This window comes from Lagopus leucura, unplaced genomic scaffold (assembly GCF_019238085.1).
Source record: "Lagopus leucura isolate 7727_CA_CO unplaced genomic scaffold, USGS_WTPT01 Super-Scaffold_100029, whole genome shotgun sequence".
In the NCBI taxonomy this organism is placed as follows: Eukaryota; Metazoa; Chordata; class Aves; order Galliformes; family Phasianidae; genus Lagopus; species Lagopus leucura.
Window position 1 is genome coordinate 7,899,526 of NW_024962280.1, and position 21,500 is coordinate 7,921,025.

The following is a 21,500-nucleotide window of genomic DNA, read 5'->3' on the forward strand; positions in this document are numbered from 1 at the left end:
CCCCGCAGCTCATCCCTCGGTGGTGGTATCCCCTTGGGGACCCCAAACGTCAGGTCCTCCCTGCGCTGAGGATGCGCTGCGGCTGGGGGCCGGGGAGCCATGGCAACCCGGCAAGGATGGGGGTTGCCATGGAGACGGGAGGCACAGCATCCTGAGCCGGCTTTGGGTGAGGGATGCTCCAGGTGGGGTGGGAGCAGGATCGGGGTCTCAAGGGGCTGTGGGGGCAACACCTTAACTTAACCTCCTCCCCTCGAGGTTCCCACCCCGGAGCACCAGCACAGCATGCATCGGTCTTTTCCCCATGCAGAAAACGTGGCTGTGAGCAGGTGCCAGCAAACGGAGAGCAATTCCACCCCGCAGATTGCGGCCGGGCTTTATATCCTGAGCCTGCTTCAAACTTTGCACTGGGAGAGAAGTGATTTGTCTGCAAATGTTATGCGGTTAAAATAAATGCGGAGAATTTTAATCCTGGGAATTTGGAAAGGAGGAGATTTAAAATAACAAAACCCTTTCATATAAGGCACTTGCTCCGAAATTAGCCGGATATTCAGATTTTGTATCAGGGGGTGACAGTTCCTCATCCATCCTCTGCTTGGTATGGGGTGGTGGCACCTTGGGGTGCTGGATATGGGGTGGGGGCACAGAGCTGGGTGTTGGGGAGCGAGTGCACTCCTCTTTGTTGACATGGAATGGATCTCCCACAGCTACTTAAGGTTTTAATTGCCCTGTGATTAAAGTTTTCATTACTAAGCAATTAGCACCTGAAATTTTAAGTGCTGAAGTGTTTAACTGCATCCTACAGCTTGCCAGAGTGCGGGGCGGTGGATGTGGGTGGGATGGGAGAGGGTTTGGGAGTGGGGATGAAGAGAGATAGGAGCCAGCTTCCTTATAGGGCACTGCCAGCCACCCCATGCAGGGGGTTCAACGAGCATCCTCCCCCAGCTCATGCCCCCAAATCCCTGTTCTAGTTTTTCATTTTTTTCTTAAGTAAATTCCTCATGGCTGAAATGTACCAGGCGTGGCTTGGCTCCAAGGGGAATTCTTGAGGAAAGTTGAAGTCAAATGGGTTCAGCCATTTTTAAGTTACTCAGATGTGAATAAGCAATTTGTGCTCCTCTCGGAAGTCCTGTGACTGGATAACTCAGACCTCTGTGTCCCAGAACAGGAGAGGTTTCTGAATGGGATGGTGCAGATGCAAGCATTTCCCAGGAGCAGCTTTGCAGGTAGGCCAATATCAGCTCTGTGTTTGAGTTTCAGTGGCATGAGGCTGGGGCTGCAGGTGTTTCTGGGGCAGGTTTCTGGGGCAGGGAGTGGAGTTGTGCTGCCTGCAGATGGTTCCAAGCAGCCCAGATGGCTGTGCCACAGGGACAAAGCTGCTTGGAGGGGATGCATCCAGCTGGCACCCTGCATCCAGTAGCTCCATACCATCCTAGGGATTGGAAGCATCAAAATGCCCCCACATCAGGGATTTAGGGGATTTTGCATGTCCTATATCCATCACTGTAGGGGTGTGCCAGCTCCAGCCATGGGGAAAGCAAGAGGATTCTGGTACCCAGGCTGGGGCCCAGGACTGCATGCAGGGGAGCTGGCACCATCACCTACGTGGAAGGTGGGAGTGTGAATTTGGGCATCCCTTTAGGGCTCTCTATGTGTGCATGCAACTCTGGTTGGGATCCCAGCCTTAGACCTGACACTGGGATGGGAGTCATGGTGTGATGGGGAAGGGACTGAGTGGGGACAGAAAGAACTGAGGTGGATCAGAGGATGGGATGAGGAGTAATGGATGCATAGTGGAATGGAAGTACATGAGGCAGGATGGAGCAGGTGGAGTGCAATGGGATGGGACAGGACTGTAGAGGGTGGATGGAATGGAATGGAACAAGGCTGTAGGAAGTGGAATGGAATGCAAGGGAATGGGATGGTAATGCAGAGGATGGGATGGAACTGTAATGGATAAGATGGAATGTAATGGAACGAATGGAACAGAATGGAATGGGGTGGGATGGAGTGAGACAGGACTGTGGGATGGAATGGGACGGAATGGAATGGGAGTGCAGAAGATGGGATGGGATGGGACTGAAAGAACAGGATAGAAAGGAATTGAATGGAATGAGATTGGATGGAATGGGATGGAAAAGAAATGTAGAGGATGGGATGGGATAGAACTGGGTGGTATTGAGTGGAATAATGAAGTGGGATGGGACTGCAGAGAATGGAATGGAATGAGACAAGATGGGACTGTAGAAGATGGGATGGGAGACACTGGCCATCCTGCGTGGCGCACAGCGGGATTGCATGCCCACCCTATCACACACCGACCCCCACTGGGGTGGGGGCAGGGCCCGTTGCCGCGCTCCCTCTCGGCTGTCCGGGGCCGCTTCCCCTTTAAGAGCCCAATTCCGCGGGTGACCGCTGGGTGGGGCGCGCTCCCCGCCCTGCACCTCCCGCTCTGAGGGGCGGGACCTCGGGGGGACGCGCCTCACAGCGCCCGCCCCTTCCAATTCATCTTTCCGCCGAGGCCCCGCCCCTCTCCGTATTGCCGTCCAATGAGCGCCGCGCTCTCCGTCGCCAGGGGCGCCGGGTTGCCAGGGGGCGGAGCTGATTGGCTGTCGGGCCCCGCCCCGCGCGGCTGAGCGGCGGCGGCGGCGGCGGCGGCGCCAGAGCGCGAGCGTGGCGTGGCGGCGAGAGGAGCCGCGCGTGGCGCCGAGCTCGGGACTGCCCGGCGGGGCCGCCCGCACCGCCCCCCGCCATGGCCGCGGCCCGTCCGGGGGCCGCCCCGCCGCCGCCGCCGCTGCTTCCCCTCCTGCTGCTCCTGCTGCTGCCCGGTGGCCGCCGCGCCCTCGAGGGTGAGTACCGGCCGGGCGTGCCCGCCGCACCGAGCCCGGGTACGGGCACACACACGCCTACGGGTGCTGCGTGCTCCGAGTTCGGGAGGGCTGCGGCGTTCGTATCGCTTTCAGGAGGAGTCGGCGCTGCGGGGCCGCCGGAGGAGTGTCCGTGCGCGGTGTCCGGCTCCATCCCTTCCCCGGTGGTTTAACCCCCCCGGTCCCGGCGTGGGGCCACGCGTGCCGCAGCCTCACGATAGGAGGAGGGATCCCCCCTCGTTCCTGGTCGATTCTGTTTGTTTCCTTTCGGAGGCTCGTATCTCGCTACCCGCGGCTTTGCGGCCCCGCTCCGCGGTGTAGGAAGAGGGGCCCGGCTGGGTTTTGTCTCGGCACGAAGTGTGCGCGGCGTCGGGTAAACGGCCCCGCTCCCGGAGGAGGGGAGGCAGAGGGAAACCCCCGGGAAGGAGCGTTCCTCAGCGCCCCGGCAGTGCGCGGCGATCGCTGCCCGGTGGAGGGGCCGCCGCTTTTGTTTGTTCGGAGGCGTCTCTGCGCGTTCGGAGGCTCCGCTGTCCTCGGTGCGGTGTTGGGGCTGCAGGAGCCGGAGCCGTTCGCACTGCGATTCTGGAGGGAGCATTTCCCCCACGTTTGTGCTTTCTACAAAGTTTTGGGGGCGACTGTTCGCTGCGTTGCCTCTCCCCCTCCCCTCTCTCTCTGTACCCAGTAGTTTTTTTTTTTCTTCTTCTTTATTTTGGCAGAAGGGTGGGGAAAAAGGAGAGGAAAAAGGAGAGGAAAAAAAAAAAATAACAACATCCTCCTTTGTAGGCTGTGGGAAGGCGAGCTGGGATTCATGGCCTGCTCAGGCTGGGAAGCAGGAGTCGGGGTGAGGAGAAACCAGTCTGTGCCCAGCTTGCCTGGCATGGGGGCTGCAGGCACCAAATGGGCATCTCCGTGCCCCCAGCCCCTCAGACCCCATTTCCTATTGGTGGTTTGGGAATTGGAAGGAGCGGCGTGATGCGAGCATCTCCCAGTGCTGTCTGACCCGCTGGGGCTCAGCCTCTGCCCTGCTGCCTAGGGGAGACGAGTCTAGGGGAGATGGAGGGCGAACAACCAACTCATGCTAATGGGCTCACGGGTCTTCTCTGCTTCCCAAATGTGCAAAAGGGTCAGGGAGCAAACGCACTGCCCCAGGAGGTCAGGGCCTGTCCCAGGTGGACTGCTTTGGGGCCTGGCTGGTACTGCACAGCATTTTTGGGGCTGGCCTTGAGTCCCTTGTGACTTTTTTTTTCCTTCCCCCTCTCCCCCCATATTTTCCTCCTCCTTTTTGCTGTTGTCTGAGCTATAGGGGAAGTTGTCGTGGTTCCCATCCCCGCTGCTCATCTCTGGGTCAGCCAGCTCCAGCACTTTGGCTGCACTGGGGCGTTCCCAGCCGCTCACAACACTGCTTCCTGACGGACGCAGAGCTCTGGAGCATGCACGTTCGGTTGGATATTTTAGTGCTGACCATAAATCTGGCATGGCTGTAAATCTGCACTCATGTCTTACAGGCGACGGCAGCCCTTGGGTCCTGGCTGTTCTCCCCCAAGAGGTGACAGGCCGCTGCCTGGCCAGGGGAGCATGGTCCCGGCGGTACAGAGCTGGATCTGCTCCATCCTCGGGGGCACAGCATGGCATTGGGTTTCTTTACGAGGCCCCACAGGGGTGGGGGGAGCAGTGCTCGGCTGTGGCTCAGTGAGGGCTTTGTGCTGCTGAGGAGAAAATGGTTTCTCTCCAGATCCCGTAAGTGCGCTGGGTTTGTTTGAAGTCACAATGTGTTTTTCTTCTCCGGTTCAGCAGTCCCCGGGCCGGCTGCAGAAGGAATGCTCTGTCCGGGGGCAACAGCGGATCCTTTCTCCCGTGCGGAGTCTGGAGTTGAGGAGTTGTCTCAGCAGGGCTGCGGGGTGATCGAGGCCATCACCATCCATATAGGTTAAAGCCCTGACAGGAGGGAGCTGGGAGCCATTGGGGTAGCTCTGCCCATCCCCATTGGGATGTGGGTGGACTAGGACCACTTTTGGAGGAACGTACCCCTCCTGCACGAGCTGACTCTCTGGTCACAGAGCTCCATCTTCACTGAGTTTCTGTGTGCTCTTTCACCAGCCCCAGCACAGAGGCTATGTGCAGCCTGCAGGCTGTAGCAGAGCACCCAAACCAGGAGGATTTATGGGCTTTTCCTCCTTTGACCCCATCCCTGCCTTGCTCCTAGGCACCTCACAGGCTGGCCACGCGTCGGGAGCTGGAACCACCAGGTATTTTCTTGGCAGGGACGTTAGCTTTTCCTTTAATTACTTTATCGGTGGGGTGATCCAGGGAAGCCAGTCCCGCTGTTTTATTGATGCTCAGGGTAGGGCTGCGAGAAAAGCAGGTTGCATGGCTCCGTCACACTTGCTGGATTAATTCAATCCCTCGTTCCTCACAAAAAGCTCTGTTTGTGGGAGCTGTGCTCCGAGTCGGGGAGGAGAAGGGCTCTCCTTTGTGTCAAGCAGAGCATGCGGCCAGTCGGGAGAGAGGGAACTCCGCAACCCCGCATTGTCTGCAGCTCTGCCGTGGGCGCCCGGCTGTGCTCCGGGGCTGTGTCCATCCACCCAGGCTTGGCGACGGGGAATAGCGGCCTCTGGTTTTTAAGGAATGAACCGAAACTCCTTGTTTTGTTGTGATGACTTACTGCCAGAGATATTCGGGGAAACCAGTTGGTTGCATTTTCTTTCCGTGAGCCGTTTGCTGCTGCCTGCTCCAGGAGCAGAGGAGCTTGGTGTTTAATTAAAACAGCCCCAGCAACCTGAATCACAGACTCGCATGTTTTTAAAATTGTAGCTGTTCCTGTTGTGCTGAGTCAAACTGGTTTGTCGGGATCCAGCGTCTCCGCCTGGGAGCTGTGCTGGGGGAGGGTGTGGGGCTGCCAGCCGGGATCCCCCCTTGGTGCATGAGGAAGCGGCAGGATGGGTGCAACATGGGTCACAGGGACCTGTCCCTGTCCCCAGGGTTGTGCTGGAGCTGGTGGCTGCCATGACTCCCCGCTTCTCCAGCGTGGGACCCATGGGGAGCTGGTGTCGCTGTGGAGCAGGCGTCTTCCCAAGCAGAGCGTTTTGGGAAGAGGGGAGCATCCGTGAGGTGACCCCACGATGGGGATCAGGCCCCGTGCAGGAGCTGGCTGTGGCCCTGGGGATGGGCTGCCATCTTGGAGGCTGCTTGCTGCAGTGCCGTTCCCACCCTGGCGGGTTGGTCCCATTCAAGTTCTCGCTTTGCCTTTTGTTGTTGTTGTTTTATGTATATCACCGTCATTACTGTTGCACAAAATCCAGGCCCGGGCTGGGGCTGGGCTCGCCCTGTGGCGGTGCCAGCCCGTCAGAGCTGGTGTCGGGCGTGGGCCGTCCTCCCTCATCCACAGAGCCCCACAGAGCCCGCCAGCAGCGCGGGGCAGGACGGGAGCCATTTTGTAGGCCTCGAGGCCTCGTGCTCCCTCCCCTGGCTTCCAGCATTGCCCACCCTTGTTGGGGCCTTGTGGGGCTGAGCGCGGGGTCTTCATCCCCTTCCCATCCACAGAGCTGAAGAGCCCGGAGACTGCTTCCCCGGGAGCCTGCTTTCCCCTTGGCAAGGCGGGACGGAGCGCGGCTCCGCATGGCTGCCCCTCTGAGAAGGAAGGGGAGCCATCTTGGGAAGAGGCCGGAGCTGCGCGCCGCAGCCCTGCTCCCCGCACGTGTGGCAGCCGGGGGTCCGGGCAGGGGGTTGCTGTGGGACTTTTGTTGTATTTTTTATTTTATTTTATTTGTGCGTGTCGCTAAGCCCTGCACGTCCCAGGCCTGGCGTTTCTCATCCTGTTGACAAACACCTGTTTCCCAGCCCCCTCCCCAGGAATGCTCCGGGCATGGGGGCCCTGCGGGGGTTGCAGTGCCTCTTGGGGGGCCACCGTCCCTGCTGTCCCTCCGTCCCACAGGGCCATCCCAGGAGGGATTTTCCCACCAGCATCAGCTGTGGGGGATATTTGGGCCTCCCTGTCCCTCTCCAAGGTGGGGCTCGGGGGCCTCCTCAGGACAAGCCGTGTCCTGGGGAGGGCATGTGCCCCCCTTCCTCGTCCCCGGGGTGCCCAGCAAGGACTGGGGAGCAGGAGGGACCCCACGGGCTGGGGAGCAGGGAGGGGGCTCGCGGCATGCAAGCACACACGGCGTGCGATCCAAGGCCTTTTTTATTAATGAGAAAAATGTGCAGGGCTTGAACGATCGCCAGGAACAGATTTATTCTAGTTCCCCAGAAATTAAACTGAAATGAAGGAGCGAGTCAGCCCGGCCCGGCACCCCCTCCTGACTCTGTGCTTGTTTTAACTCTGGAAGAATCTGACTTCGGGGTGGGGGAGGCGGGGGGGAGGATATTTGGGTTTAAGCAGTTCCAGATGGGCTCGGTGCTCAAGGAAGCGAGCGGAGAGCAGCGTGGAGATTTGGGTAACTGCCCCAGGCAGGAGAGAGGAGGGAAATCTTGGCAGGAACCCCTGCTCCGCGCTGCCTGGATGGGATGCAGCTTGGCAGCCGAGCCGCCCCGTCTGTGGGGCGAACCTTTGTGTGTGCAATGAGTAACCTTTTTTGGGGAGGGGGTGTTTTTTAAATATCATTACTCTTTCCCTGGCTTCTTTCCAGAGGTACAACCTGGAAAAAAAACAGAGCTGGAGGGGAGGGGGGGGGGAAGGAAGAGAGAGGTATTTCAGATTGCAGCCTGCTCTAACCGATAGAGGCAGAGCCATGGCAGGACTGTGCTGCCTGCTCAAGCCGTATGGGATTTTGGAGATCTGCACCAGCCTAGTGGCTCCATAGGGACACTGCCCCACAGAGCCATGACCATGCTTCCCTCATCCCAGGGCCTGGAAATGCAGACTGGTTTGCTGCCTACGTCCTGGCTAATGGTATTTGTGCCTTGAACAGGTCTGGCGTCTCCGGATCAGATGAGTTATTTCTATGGCAGCAGAGGGCGGCTGCATGGCTGCTCCTGCTGGGGACAGCAACCTATAAATCTCTCCTGCATGCAGGTCCACATGGGTACTGCCTGGTGCCACACTGCTGACGTTGTCCTATGGAAGCTGATGGCAGGGATGTGCCCATCCTGAGCAGGTGTCTGTCATTGTAAGGTTGGCGGGGCCTCTGACAAAGCTTGGGGCTTCTCCGTGGAGTACCTCAGCAGAGGGAAGATGGCTTTTCCCAAAGGAGAGGAAAAGCAGTGAGCGCTGGGGCACGTGCACAGTGTGGGCAGGGAAGGCAGCTCGCCCTGGCAAAGCTGACCCCGGCATGGTGCATCGGGCTCTGACATCCGAAATCCCCGCGGTATTAATAGAACAGTAATTGCAGCACAGGGCTGGACTCGGGCAGCTGGCTCGTGGCCTCTCCCAGCGTCAGCACGGCCGTTCAGCGGAACCAGGGGCTGGCAACGGGACCTGGCAGAGCACGGGCTGCACGTGTCCAGGGCACAGCGGAGCGCTCGGCGTGCGGCTGTAGGGCAGGGACCGCCGTCCTGCTACAAAAACCCTGTGCTTCAGGTACTGTGATTTGCAGGGTTTGCACACAGTGCATGTGGCCCACAGTGCCGCAGCCCAGCTTGGCATGGCTGTGCTTTGCAGTGGTAGAAATCTGCTGTGACTGGCTCGACCCACTGCATGGATGCCTGTCCCTCCCCACATCCCGGGTGCTGCCACTTGATCTGCTTTTCACAGTTGCAGAGCTGGCACCTGTCCTCTCTCACATGCTTCAGTCTGTCTTGCGGCCATCAGGAAACAGCTCCTGGCGAGGAGCACGCGGCCGGAAAACCCTCTTCAGGCAGTCAGCAGGTGGGCGCCGGGCAGGGCTGGATGGAGGCAGCCCCTCTGTCCCTTGTGCTCACAGTCATCCCAGTACTGGCTCTGCCCATGGAGTAGGCGCCAGGTATTGGGGTCAGGGCAGGGGGAGACACAGCCGGATGATGGCTCAGAGCCACGAGGCTGTCTTCCCGGGTGAGTTATTACACCCTGATGCGGGCTGCCCTCACAGGTGTGGGGTTGGGAAATGGAGGGGGAGGATGCATCCTTGTTTGGAGCATCCTTGGGCTCTGTGGGGAGCTGACCATGGGGCTGGGACCAGGCTGCCCTTCCTCAGTGGGGCAGGGACTGCTGCCCGTGTGTGTGTGTGTGGTGTGTACAAAGGGGCCTTAATCTCAGTTGGGGCCTCTGGGCCCTGTCATAATGCAGAAATAATGAGTCTATTATTAAGTGCCCACAGTACTTCTTCACTCTGGTGGCTCGCCTCCAGCAGCAGGCAGAACCTGCCCCGCTTGAAGTGGATGTGTCATCATTTGCCTCAGCAAATCCAATCCCCTTTGATGATGGGCCAAACGCCCTTGGCACAAAGGGCCACAGCTGTGATACAGGCCCCACTTTTTTTTTCTTCCCTCTCTTCTCTTTGTTCCCAGCTCGTTGGCTCACCCTGGACCTGGGGTGAGCGCGCATTGGTGGGTGTGGGTGGATGCAGCCCTCCATCCCCAGCAGCAGGATGGAGCGCAGGGAGAGGGTCACTGCAGCACTCCTGGTTTCCCCCACTGCTGGGAGCAGGCTCAGCGCGAGGCTTGTTCCCAGCGTGGGCGGTGATAGGGAGTGCTCCAGCCCTTCCCTGGGGCTGAGCGAGCTGCCCTGGCCCCAGAGATGTGGGTGGGACTCTGTGCAGAGCTGCGTGTCCGAGACCCCAAGCATGCAGGCATGCAGAGTGGTGGAAACTGTGGGAGCTGTGGACTGTGCAGTGTCCTGTCAGTGCTGCAAGCACCTTCTCCACACTTCCTGTGCCCAGAGCTTCTGCTGTGGATGCACCCAGGGCTGTCCCTTGCCCAGGAGGAAAAGAAGGGCAGTGGGGTTGGCTGAAACCTTGAGGAGAGGAGAGCAGCGTGCCCTGGGAAAGGCATCGAGGGTCTGACCCCATGCCCGGCGCCCTGTGTGGCTCCACTTTTGTGTACACGAAACGCTCGTCAGCGGGAAAAGTGCAACCTCAGGTTCTCTCCCACAGGCAGCTCTTTGTTCCCAGATAAAGGGCCCTGCACCAAAGGCCCTTTGTGCCGCTGCTTAGAACGGTTCTGGGATTAATTGTGCCGATAGGTGCTTGAATGGGGAGTGCACAAGGCCGCCCGCTCCTGCCTTCATTATCTCAAAACTGAGGAGGAAATTAAAATGTACGAGAGATGCCCCTTTTGGTGGCTTTTTGACTAGCCGGCAACGACCGGAGCTGCACGCTGATCCTGCTGTCCCCCGTCAGCACCTCTGCTCCCAGTGCCCTGATGGAGCCACTGAGGGTGGGATGGGATGGGATGGGACGGGACGGGACGGCTGCTGGGGTTCGGCTCCTGGGCGCAATGGCGCGCGTGGCTCCCAGGGTGTTGCAGAACAGGTTCCTGTGTTTGCAGCAGGGCTGCATGGGTGTCTTTATTAACTTTCTTCCCTTGCCTTCTTCCAGGATGCTCTGTAGTGTGCTGGCTGCCTTCTCCCCGTTGGGGCAAGGATCTGGCGTCGTACCCTGCTAGCACATCCTGATAAAGGCGGCAGTCCCCACGTTCAAAGGCGAGAGCACTTAAATTGGAGCCGGTTGGTGGAGACGATTGAGTCTTCCCCAGCGGCTTCATCTTGAAAGAATTTTCCCTTCTGGCTCAGGCAGCGCTAAGCACAAAGCTTGCCATCACTGCTGTGCATGTCTGCCGCTGAGCCGCGCAAGCCAGGGGTTCTCAGGGCCCCTTTAGGAGAGCCAGAACATTTTGCTGGCCATGGAGCGTGCATTCCTTAGCCCCTGCTTCATGAGAGGTCCTGGGTCCAGGTGGGCTCATACCAGGGCTTCGTGTGCCCTGCAAGCTGCTGAGGACCCTGCAAAAGGGACATGGGAACTATGTTCTTTGCAGCTTGAGGTGCACAAAGAAGATTTGGCAGGCAGGGAAGAGGCAGCCAGAGCTTATTGCACAGCCCCATCTGAGAAGCGAGGCTCTTTCCCTGCCCTTGGATCTGTCTCTGCCATAGAAATCCTGCTTTGGTGTGGGGGTGGCTGTGGATTGCTATGCTTGCCAAATTCTAGCAGGGATTGTGCTCTCCTGAGCTCCTTGGCCTGGCTGGAGGTAAGCAGAGGACAACTCCCCAGCAGTGATAAAGTGGGCCTGGGGGAGACTTCCCAAAGCTGCAGAAACTGGGAAACAATTTCCCGTTGACTAATGGAACCAGGCACTCCTCAGCATGCAGGATTTGGAAGGCTTTGACTCACAGCTCAGTGGGCCCTGATGCCATTCACATCTCTCCAAAGCACCTGCAGACCTGCCAGGAGCACTCCAGCACCATGTCACGGTGCCCAAATCTCCCTGGATACCCTAGCTCTGTGTGACAGTGTGTGCCCACTAGGTGAGGGGTGGGTACTCAGCACATCCCAGTACTTGCTGCAGAGAGGCCACCAGTTTGGCTCTGCTGTGCAGAGAAATCATTGTAGCAGCTTTAAGGGCACAGTGCAGCTCTGGCTGGGCTCAGCAGGCAGCCCTGGGGCCATCCGCTGCAATCTTCATGTGCTGTGGGGCTGCAAGGAGAGGCCGGGGGGGAGGGGGGAAGGCTGCTGACCCTGTCCAGCCCCGTGGCTGCAGGAAACCCTGCTGCCCTCCATGCTTGGCCTCATTTCCTTTAGTTGCGTTGCCCAGTTGTTTTATTCCTATTATTTTCCTCCCTGTTCTCACCGTGTGGTTTATGTGGCTCTCGTGCCAGTGGGGCCGGCTCAGCCCTGTTGTTTTCTTTCCCCTCCTTGCTGTTCCGAGGGCAGATGCTGCCAAATGAGGATACGGCGTGTCCCAGCCACGCAGGGAAGAGCAGTGCCGGAGGGGACCTTTGGTGCCGTGGGGTGTGGAGGCTGTGCAGGGGTTTCCCACACACTGTGGGTGTATTTGAGAACCAGAGTGCCCACAGGACCCCCGTGCGATGTCCCCATCCTATCGTGGAGCCCTTGGCTGAATGCATCCCACACTCCGTTACAGCCTGGGTCTCCTCTCCAGGACTTGGCAGCCCTGCACTGTCAGCACGCGCTTGGCTCTGCTCCGCCGCCGGCGCTGCGTTCCCGGCCCCCACAGCACTACTGTGCCCTTATTAGGACAGCTGGCGCTCAGGGCCAGCCCTGGGAGCAGTGCGGGTGGCTCTGCTCCCCATCCTCAGTGCAGCACTGGGGCTCCAGGGTGCTTAGGATGGGATGTCTCATCCTTCGCACTGAGCGTGCTGCTCTGTCCCCTGCCCCACTGCCTTGGGGTTGTGTGCTGTTTGCTGGCGCGGCTGTGAATGCCACACTGTGTTGCTGGCTGCTGCCCCCAGGGTGGGACGCAGGAGGAAGGAATCCTCCAGCCAGGATTCATCCCCATAACGTGTGAACACTTCCTTCCTCCTCTGTGCTTCCTCCTCAGCTGGGTCAGCCGGTGCTTTTCCTGAAGTGGAAGAGAAGGTGGAATTGCCCCTTGCTCCTAGGGCTGAGCCGCTGTGCTGGGGATGAGCGCACTCTGAGCAAGCAATGGCTCTATGCCCTTCGTCTCTATGAGGGATGGACAGATGGCCCTCAGGGAGCTGTGACGAGAGCAGCAGGGCTCATGCCTGCAGCTGGATGGGGGAAGCGTCCTTTGGGGTTGCTGGCCAGAACCTGCAAGCGCACTGGATTGTGTTGCCCAGCTCTGGGGTTTTACTTCATGCTTGCAGCCCTTTGCCTTCCGGCTCCCCTGGGCAGGAGGAACCCAAGCCTCCCACCACTATCCCAGCCTAGACGTGGGGACATGGAGGGAGTAGCGTCATTCCCTGTCGTTGCATTTCTCTCCTGGTTTTTGTGTGCAGCAGTGCTCACTTGGAGCTGCAGCTCTGCCTGGGATTAGCGACAGCTGCCTGCAATTGCAGCTCTTCCCAGACAAGCGTCTCGCTCCCCCAAGGCTGGGGCTGGGGCTGTTTGGGGAATGCTGTCGGGGTGGTTTGTCTTGTAGTCTGCTCCAGGAATGTTGGCCAGACGGTCAAATTCTTCTCCCCTCTTGTAAAATGAGTGATGTGGGGCGTCTCTGGGAGAGCAGCCTGCCAGTCCCTCCTTCTCTGGATAAACCTGCCTGGCCCGCACCGCCCTGCCATGGGAACGGGCCCTTTCAACCTCAGCCACAGTAAATACGTGCCCTGCCAAAGCACAGGGGGAGGTGCACAAGGGGCCGGGAGGTGGGGGGCTGGCGGCCGGTGCTGGGGGTGGCAGCGCGTCCCCATGCCACCTGGCCGGCTGCTCCGCAGGGACGCCTCGCTCTTCCTGTTCTGACAGCAGAGCAGAAATCTGGAGTCTGTCTGCGCCGCTCCCCCTCCTCCCACCACGTCTCACCCCCCAAGTTGCTGTTTTCCACAGAAATGTCAGCCTAAGCTCTTTTCTCCCCCACTCCTCCTGTTTTTTTCCCTTGAATCTTGGCCTTCATCTCCAATTACTTCTCTCCTTCCTCCCTCTCTCTCTCTAGAGACCCTGATGGACACGAAGTGGGTGACCTCAGAGCTGGCATGGACAACCCATCCAGAGACGGGGGTAAGTCTGAAGCTGGTCCTGCCCCCAACTGCTACGGGGTCCTTGGGGTCGTGGTCCCTTGCCCACACTTCCCCTTGCCCTCCCCTGCTTCCCTTGCTTTCTGAATTCCATAGCTCCATGCTGACTCCCAGCCGCTGGAGCAGTGGTCCCTTGGTCACTATGAGGGTCCCCTGGTCACCCTGTAGGGCTGGGGAGGCAGACGTGCTCCCCATTATCTGCTGCCCTACCCGGTGCCAGGGTCTGATGCGCTGCTTCTCTCTTGCAGTGGGAAGAGGTCAGTGGTTACGACGAGGCTATGAACCCCATCCGCACGTACCAGGTGTGCAACGTGCGGGAGGCCAACCAGAACAACTGGCTTCGCACCAAGTTCATTCAGCGCCAGGACGTTCAGCGTGTCTACGTGGAGCTGAAATTCACCGTGCGAGACTGCAACAGCATCCCCAACATCCCTGGTTCCTGCAAAGAGACCTTCAACCTCTTCTATTATGAGTCGGATACGGATTCTGCATCTGCTAATAGCCCTTTCTGGATGGAGAACCCCTATATCAAAGTGGATACAATTGCTCCGGATGAGAGCTTCTCCAAACTGGAGTCCGGCCGTGTGAACACCAAGGTGCGCAGCTTTGGGCCGCTCTCCAAGAATGGCTTTTACCTGGCTTTCCAGGACCTGGGGGCCTGCATGTCCCTCATCTCCGTCCGGGCTTTCTACAAGAAATGTTCCAACACCATCGCTGGCTTTGCTATCTTCCCGGAGACCCTAACGGGGGCTGAGCCCACGTCGCTGGTCATTGCACCAGGCACCTGCATCCCCAACGCAGTGGAGGTGTCTGTGCCCCTGAAGCTGTACTGCAACGGTGACGGCGAGTGGATGGTGCCTGTGGGAGCTTGCACGTGTGCTGCAGGGTACGAGCCAGCCATGAAGGACACCCAGTGCCAAGGTAAGGGCTTGGTACGATCTCTCTTGGCTCCTCCATTGCACTGCATGTGTGCACTCATAGGAGGTGTTGAGCTAGGTCTCATTTTGAAGGCTCGGGAGCTTAGGTGGCTCCGTAAAGATGGAGCATGTGTGCTGTCTCAGGACTGGTCTGTGCTTCTTGATGTCTGGAAGCTTTAAAGCTTTTGTGGTCCATACCGGCGTAGCTTACCGGTGCCAAGCTGGGGTGCATCTGCTGAGAGCTGAGATATGGGATGTGTCTGCACGGCATGGTCTGCAGCGCCATGTGGCTCAGGGGACGTAGCAAGTCCTCGTGTGTCTCCAACACTTTCCTCTCACCCCCGCTGCCGTGACCGATGTCTCTGCCCTCCCTCCTGCAGTGTGTGAAGGTGCAGGTGGTCGGGGTGAGTGCCGGCTCCCGGCAAGTGAGATTTCACGCTGCCTGTGTGGAGGCATTCAGAACGCCGGCGGCGAGCAGGGCCCCACTGAGCTGGCTGTGGGAGGCCCCCTGCCAGAGCCGCAGGCTTGCAGCGAGCCTTCCTTCCTTGGAGGGAAGGAGAAAGCATCCTGCCTGCAGATGAGTGGCACTGGAGAGTTGGTGTTGTTGTTTCACCCCAGGGAGGGAATGCTGATTTGGAAAGATCAGTGTGGATGGGTGTAGTGCTCGCTTTTTGGGGTTATATTGCCTTAGGGAGCTGCCTCCAGCACCAAGCACCCTACCCTAGAGCAGGACCCCGCTGCTCCCTTTGGATGGAGGCACGGACAACGGGGCGCCAGGGTGGGTGCCTTGTGCTTGCAGATGATGGGCTGCTTGGCGCCGAGCCCTCGCTCTTGGCGGGGGCAGTGGGATTTGGGATGTCTATGTGACCGTAGCGACTGCTTGCAGGGAGCTTAGTCTCTGAGCACCATTGGTCCCAGAGCATCCACCGGCACCAGGCGCCCACTGTTTGGTTTGTTTTGAGGTCCCTGCTCCTGGGAAGCTGGCTCCATGTTGCTTGAGCTGGGAGATCCTACAGCCCCTATGGGGTGTTTGCTGTTCCTCAGCAATGAGAGGGGCGTGGGGTACCACTTCACACCAGCCCTCGTGACTCCCCATTTGGAGGAGGCAGCAGAGGCAGTGCTGCATACAACATCCCCCCAGGAGAGGCAGGGAGAGGAGCCTCATCCTTTGCCCATCCTGCAGCCCATGGGCAGTACTTTTGGGTTCACCTTGCACAGGGAAGCTGCAGGCATGACCCCATCCAGCGCCCATCCCCTGCCCTTCGCTGGGTTGAAATGGCGTCCGCACGTTTCTCTGGGAAACTCGGCACCACGTTCGTATGATCACATTTTCCACCATATGACCGTGTGTTTTAAGTGGAAACAGCTGAGGAAGGGCTCGCATAACCCAGCTCCATTTTCTGCTCTTTGTTGGCTGCTTCAAGCGGCATTTCAGCCTTTATTCCACCGTTTTGCAGCTCACAGCTCACTCTGGCATTACTCCTGCGGGTAGCTGATGCATGGAGGCAGCAGGACGGAGCCCCCCGTGCCATGTTGCACCCTGTCCCAGCACCGCTGCCTGGACTGCGGAGCTCAGAGTGCCGTGAGGTGCCAGATGGCATTTTAATAAATAACAATACTGCGTTAGTGCTTAGATGGGATAAGCCCTGTTGTAAATCTCCTCCGTTCCCGAGCCTTTCCATGGCCTTTGAAGCTCTCCTCCTCCTCCTCCTCTTTATCTGCACCCAGCGCTGGGATTAGGCTCCTCATTCAGACCTGTGACAATACTCCTTGGATCCCAGTCCCGCGGGATGAGCCCGGCTGAAGGCAGCTCCTTGGGCACGCTTTGTCATGCGAGCTGCGAGGCTGGGATCTGCCGCTCTGCTCAGGAGTTGCCACAGCATTGATTTGGCATCTCATTCTCAGCCTCATTATCTTTATTTAATTAGCACACGGCCCTTCTGGGGGTTGTGCCGCTTCCCACACACTCCGTGCAGAGATGCATGGAGGCAGCGCTCACAGGAGCGGAGCCCGTGGCCGGGGTGGGACCATGGGACGTGTGCCCTCATCCCCTCTCACTCTGCAGTGCCCCACATCACTTTGGGGCTTTGCACATGGTGCTTACAGGCCAGCAGTGGGATTTCCCAGGGAGCAGTCGGATCTCAGAGCTTCGTGAGAGCACTGCCAGCAGAGCTCCAACCCTTTCCTTTCGGTCCTCTCCTGCCATACAGGGTGTGCACGGCAGTGCTGCTGCCTATTTGGGTGCTGTCAGCAGGTGATAGCAGGTCAGGCTACGGCCAAAGTGTGGGGTTTGTCAAAATGCATTTTCCTCGCGATCAGTGACTAATGGGAACATCACCACGAATTAAAACAAAAAAAAAAAACAACAACAAAAAACGCCAAGCCAGCATTGCATTCACCAACTGTTTGCAGCTTTGCATTGCAACACGGGGTTGCTGCATGAAAACCAGGAAGTGAAACTGCCTTCTATTAATTGGCCGGGATTACAGATCAAAGGCAGTGCAGGCAGAGCAGCGCTGGCGTGCAGAGCTGGGCAGCTCCACAATGGGCTGCTTGTACCACGGCACGGAGATCTGCCGTCCTGCCTGTGACCCACTGTGGCTCTGGGGGCACTTTGCTCATTGAAAATTCCTCCTTTTTTTGACACAAAATATCATTTTCCCCACCTCTTACTCAGATGCCACTGCTCAAACCCCAAAGGAGTCTTCCCTTCCTCTGACCTTTAAGTTTATTCCATTCATTTCTGGGCTGCACAAGTGTAAAATATTTCTACCTAAAGGGTGTTTTAAAAGAAAAATCAAGTGCCTTTTAAGAGAGACTTAAAACATGAGCCACCGCCTTGCCAGGGGCTGGGCTGCTTGCACGGCTCCCATCCATTTGCAGCTGCTTACAGAAGAGCAAAGGCAGTGATCAGCATAGGTCCATGAAGCACACATGGTCCTGGGAAGAGCTGGTAGCTGCCTGTGGGGGAAGGACAGGGCTGCTGGGCAGAGGGATGCAAGCGGTGTCATTCATCTGCACTCAAGGCTTTCTGCTTCAGTCCTGCAGGGAGGGAAATAGCCAGGATGGGAAAGCAGTGGGATGGGGAAGCAGCTGAGGGGTTACGTTGGGGCAGTTCGGAGCCGCTCCATGCATGGGAGGGGACTGCAGGTTTCGGGGGATGCTCGGTGTGTGGTTCCCCCGTTCCATGCAGTCATCACTGGGGTGAGTCACCGTGCTCTCGATGGTGCTTTTGTTTCGGTGTTTTTCGGCTCCCTCCCTTGGATTTTGCTCACGGGGTGGGGACAACACGGGGGAAGAGTGCAGGAGCAGCACTGCAGGATCCGGCTGTGGGACTGATGTGCACCAAAAGAAGCAGCCTCCTGTACAATTCCCCCCCATTGCTGGGCTGCAGTCTCTGCTGCCATCCAGTAGCCCCTCTGCAGAGCTCTGCTCGCTTCCCTAACCCGTTATCCTGTGGCTGTCAGCAGCTGTCATGTTCTCCCGGGAGGTGACCGCAGCCCAGTGCCGGGAGATGTGATCTGTGTGCAGAGGTTATGGGCTGCTATTTGATTTGAGGATGCTTCAGCGGGAAAAAAAGGGCAGATGCAGAGCTGCGGGTGGAAGCGAGGAGCTCAGCCTGGCGGCTTCGTGCAGGAGGAGATGACACAGATCCGCGGGGACCTGGGATCAGCTTTCAGCTCAGTTACGGCTTCAAACGTGGCTGAGAGCTGTCACGCTGCCACCGAGGTCCTTATGCTCTGATTTATTAAACAGAGTTGAGGCACGGCGGTGCAGCTGGGCCTCGCCTCCCAGCCTGCTTTTCCCCTTCCCAAATGGGTGGCAACGAGGCCAGCACTGCAAAGAGGAGGAGGAGGAGGCAAGGAGGAAGGTCTCTCGGAGAATAGGGGTGGCTGTGGGCTCATCAACCCAGGGCCTGGCTGTGTGCTGGTGCACTCCCAGCCCATGCCTGGTCTTTTAAGCTCCACACAAGCACTGCTCCAGTTTCACCCCTCTATTATTTCAGGGGGGTTTGTCCCCGACAGATCCGGGCTTTTGTCCATAACCAAAGCATGTTTGGCAGCTCTCGAAGCCCAGAGTGTTCCTGTCCAAGAGGTTTCAGTCATCTCTCATTCCTCAGCAATCTGGTTCCTGATGTGTGAAGCTGCATCCACCCAGTTTTAACTGCCTTCAACTGCGGCTGGGCTGGGCCCGTGCGTGCCGGGGCTGCTCCGGCACCTTGGGCTGCTCCCTCCATATCTCAGGGGGATGGAGCACTGCTTTCATCCCTTCCTTTGGGATGATTCCTTTTGGGCTGCCCAGAATGGGCTAAACTTGAGTTTCTAAAGGGTGGATGCAGAGATCCAAAGGGTAGACCTCTGTCAGGCCAGTGAGCCAGGCTGTAGGGCCCGTCCTGTTCTCTTTGAAGGGCTCTGGCCATGAAGTTAGGGTGGCTCCAGTCCCTGCAGTGCCCAGGTGCAGTGACCCACAGCACCCCGGTGCCGGAAGGCTTCCATGCAGGGTGTCAGGAGATGGTTCATAGCAGGAAACTTCCGCTCGCCACGGCTCTGTGAAGCAAGTTGAAGCTCCTTGTGTTTAGGGTGATGTCATCAGGAAGGCATGGGGCAGGAGTTTCCACTTCAGGGACTGCCGGGACGGCCGCATGCCTCAGGGCCAGGCAGATAGGGCTGTGGGGGTCTCACTGATGTGGGTATGGGGCAGGAGATGTTGTGGGTCCCGTGCTGGGAAGATTCCACATCCCGATTGTCACAGGGCTGCACTAAATGAGGCTATTTGAAGGCACAGGGTGATTTCCCAGTGCCGTTCTGCTCCTTGGCCTGAGTGCTGCTAATCCCTTCACGTGCCCCTCGTTAGGGCCGAGCGCCCGCCGTGCGAGCGGGGCCAGCTCCAGGGCTCCTCCAGTGTGCATCGGAAGCGGGGGCAGGAATGTTGTAATCTGGTTCAGCACACAGAGCTGGAGCCAGAGCGGAGGTGCCGCCGCCACAGGCTGAGAAGTGGTTCAAGTGGCCAGGGTGGGAGATTCGGGGTGGGGTTGGCACTTCAGGGCGACGGGGGCCTCCCGTAGGGAACGGGCTGAGCACATCCTTCCCTGACCTGTGCCTCCAGGAACGGAGCCTGGGGCTGGGTGTGGGCAGGAGGGAGCCGATGGAGCATTGCTGAGTGCCCTTCGTTAATGCGGGTTCATTCTCCCTTCCTCCAGCATGCGGCCCGGGAACGTTCAAATCCAAGCAGGGCGAGGGCCCCTGCTCCCCCTGCCCTCCCAACAGCCGCACCACCTCGGGAGCAGCCACGGTCTGCATATGTCGCAGCGGCTTCTTCCGAGCAGACACCGACCCCGCAGACAGCGCCTGCACCAGTGAGTGCCATGAGGGTGGGATGGGAGCCGGGGTGGGAGGAACGCCACGGGGCAGCCATCCCTGACATCCCCCGTGCCTCTCCAGGTGTGCCCTCAGCCCCACGCAGCGTCATCTCCAACGTGAATGAGACGTCGTTGGTGCTGGAGTGGAGCGAGCCGCAGGACGCGGGCGGGCGGGATGACCTGCTCTACAACGTCATCTGCAAGAAGTGCAGCGTGGAGCGGCGGCTGTGCACGCGCTGCGACGACAACGTGGAGTTCGTGCCGCGCCAGCTGGGCCTCACTGAGCGACGCATCTACATCAGCAACCTGATGGCCCACACCCAGTACACCTTCGAGATCCAGGCGGTGAATGGCATCTCCAGCAAGAGCCCCTACCCTCCCCATTTCGCCTCCGTCAACATCACGACCAACCAGGCAGGTCAGTGCTGTCCCACACCACTATCTCTAATCCCCTGAGTGAATTCTCCTGTCCATTTAAACACACGTCTGGAAGGCATGTGGTCTGAACGCATGCAGGCAGGGAAGGGCAGGCTTGGCAGATGATCTGGTGAGCTCCTAGACCCACCCCGGAGAGATGCTGTGCCTGCTGCAAAAGGAGGAAGAAGGCGATGAGATTTCTCCTCCCCTGGGCCTGGGAAGGCTCAGCACCAGCCCAAAGCTTCTCAGCCAGCTGAGTGCTGCGCCGTTCTCTTCTTCCGCCCCACCTGGCCCAGCTCCAGCATGCTGGTAATCTCCAGCCACCACACTGATCTGATTTCACAGGTCTCACTGGTGGGGTGGAGTGCAGAGCTCCCTGCAAGAGGAAGAGCACAGGGAACTCTGCTTTGGATCCACAGGGTCCTTCCTTGGGCCAGTTTGCAGCTGTGTACAGTATGAAGTGTCAGCTCAGTGCTCTGAGCAATTCTTTGGTCCCTTGTCATCTTGTCTGCAAGACTGCATCTCCTTCAGAGGCAGTCCCAAGGCTTTTCAGCTTTTTTACTGTGGTTATCTAAGCAGGTCGTGAGTTCCTCAGGGGTCCATCCTGTGTAGGACCTCTGGGGACACACTGTGCACAGCCTGGCACAGCCAAATTTCCTCTCTTTCCCACTCCCAGCTCCATCTGCCGTGCCCACCATGCACCTGCACAGCAGCACTGGAAACAGCATGACACTCTCATGGACTCCCCCAGAGAGGCCCAACGGCATCATTCTTGACTATGAAATCAAGTACTCTGAGAAGGTAAAGCAGAGAATCTCTTCCTTCTCCCTGGCCTTTCTGGCCCGGAGCCCCACAGTGACAGGGTGACACGTCACGAGGTGACACCTGCATGTCTCCCTTGCAGCAGGGCCAGGGCGATGGCATTGCCAACACTGTCACCAGCCAGAAGAACTCGGTGCGGCTGGACGGGCTGAAGGCCAATGCCCGGTACATGGTGCAGGTCCGGGCGCGCACAGTGGCTGGATACGGCCGCTACAGCCTCCCCACCGAGTTCCAGACGACTGCAGAGGATGGTAGGTGCCAGCATGGGACTGCCTCCATCCCCCAGCCCTCCTGCACATGCCTCTTCTCCAGCCTGACTTCTCATTCCTGCTTCTCCCTGCACCAGGCTCCACCGGCAAGACTTTCCAGGAGCTGCCTCTCATCGTGGGTTCGGCCACCGCGGGACTGCTGTTTGTCATCGTGGTGGTCATCATCGCTATCGTCTGCTTCAGGTAGTGGCTTTAGGGGATTGGTGGCTTGCAGTGAGGTGGGGGCCGCTTGCGGGCAGAGTTCCAGCAGCTCCAGTCTGAGAGCAGAGGGCTGGACCTGCTGCCCTGGGATCCTGCTGC

At 58.7% G+C, this 21,500-nt stretch overlaps 1 protein-coding gene across 4 annotated transcripts in view; it reads left to right on the plus strand.

Moving 5' to 3' along the window:
* Positions 1-21,500, plus strand: part of EPHB3 (EPH receptor B3) — a 44,168-nt gene that overhangs the window by 19,278 nt on the left and 3,390 nt on the right. For 2 of the 4 annotated variants that reach the window (XM_042881182.1, XM_042881185.1), the window contains exons 1-8: positions 2,792-2,846; positions 13,335-13,399; positions 13,665-14,337; positions 19,534-19,689; positions 19,775-20,110; positions 20,786-20,910; positions 21,014-21,182; positions 21,278-21,383. In XM_042881182.1, the coding sequence (XP_042737116.1) occupies positions 13,343-13,399; positions 13,665-14,337; positions 19,534-19,689; positions 19,775-20,110; positions 20,786-20,910; positions 21,014-21,182; positions 21,278-21,383 (1,622 nt within the window). In that variant the 5' untranslated portion in view covers positions 2,792-2,846; positions 13,335-13,342. Of the gene's footprint in view, positions 1-2,791; positions 2,847-13,135; positions 13,233-13,334; positions 13,400-13,664; positions 14,338-19,533; positions 19,690-19,774; positions 20,111-20,785; positions 20,911-21,013; positions 21,183-21,277; positions 21,384-21,500 lie in introns of those variants that run through there. The other 2 variants (XM_042881183.1, XM_042881184.1) reach the window with 2 other exon arrangements.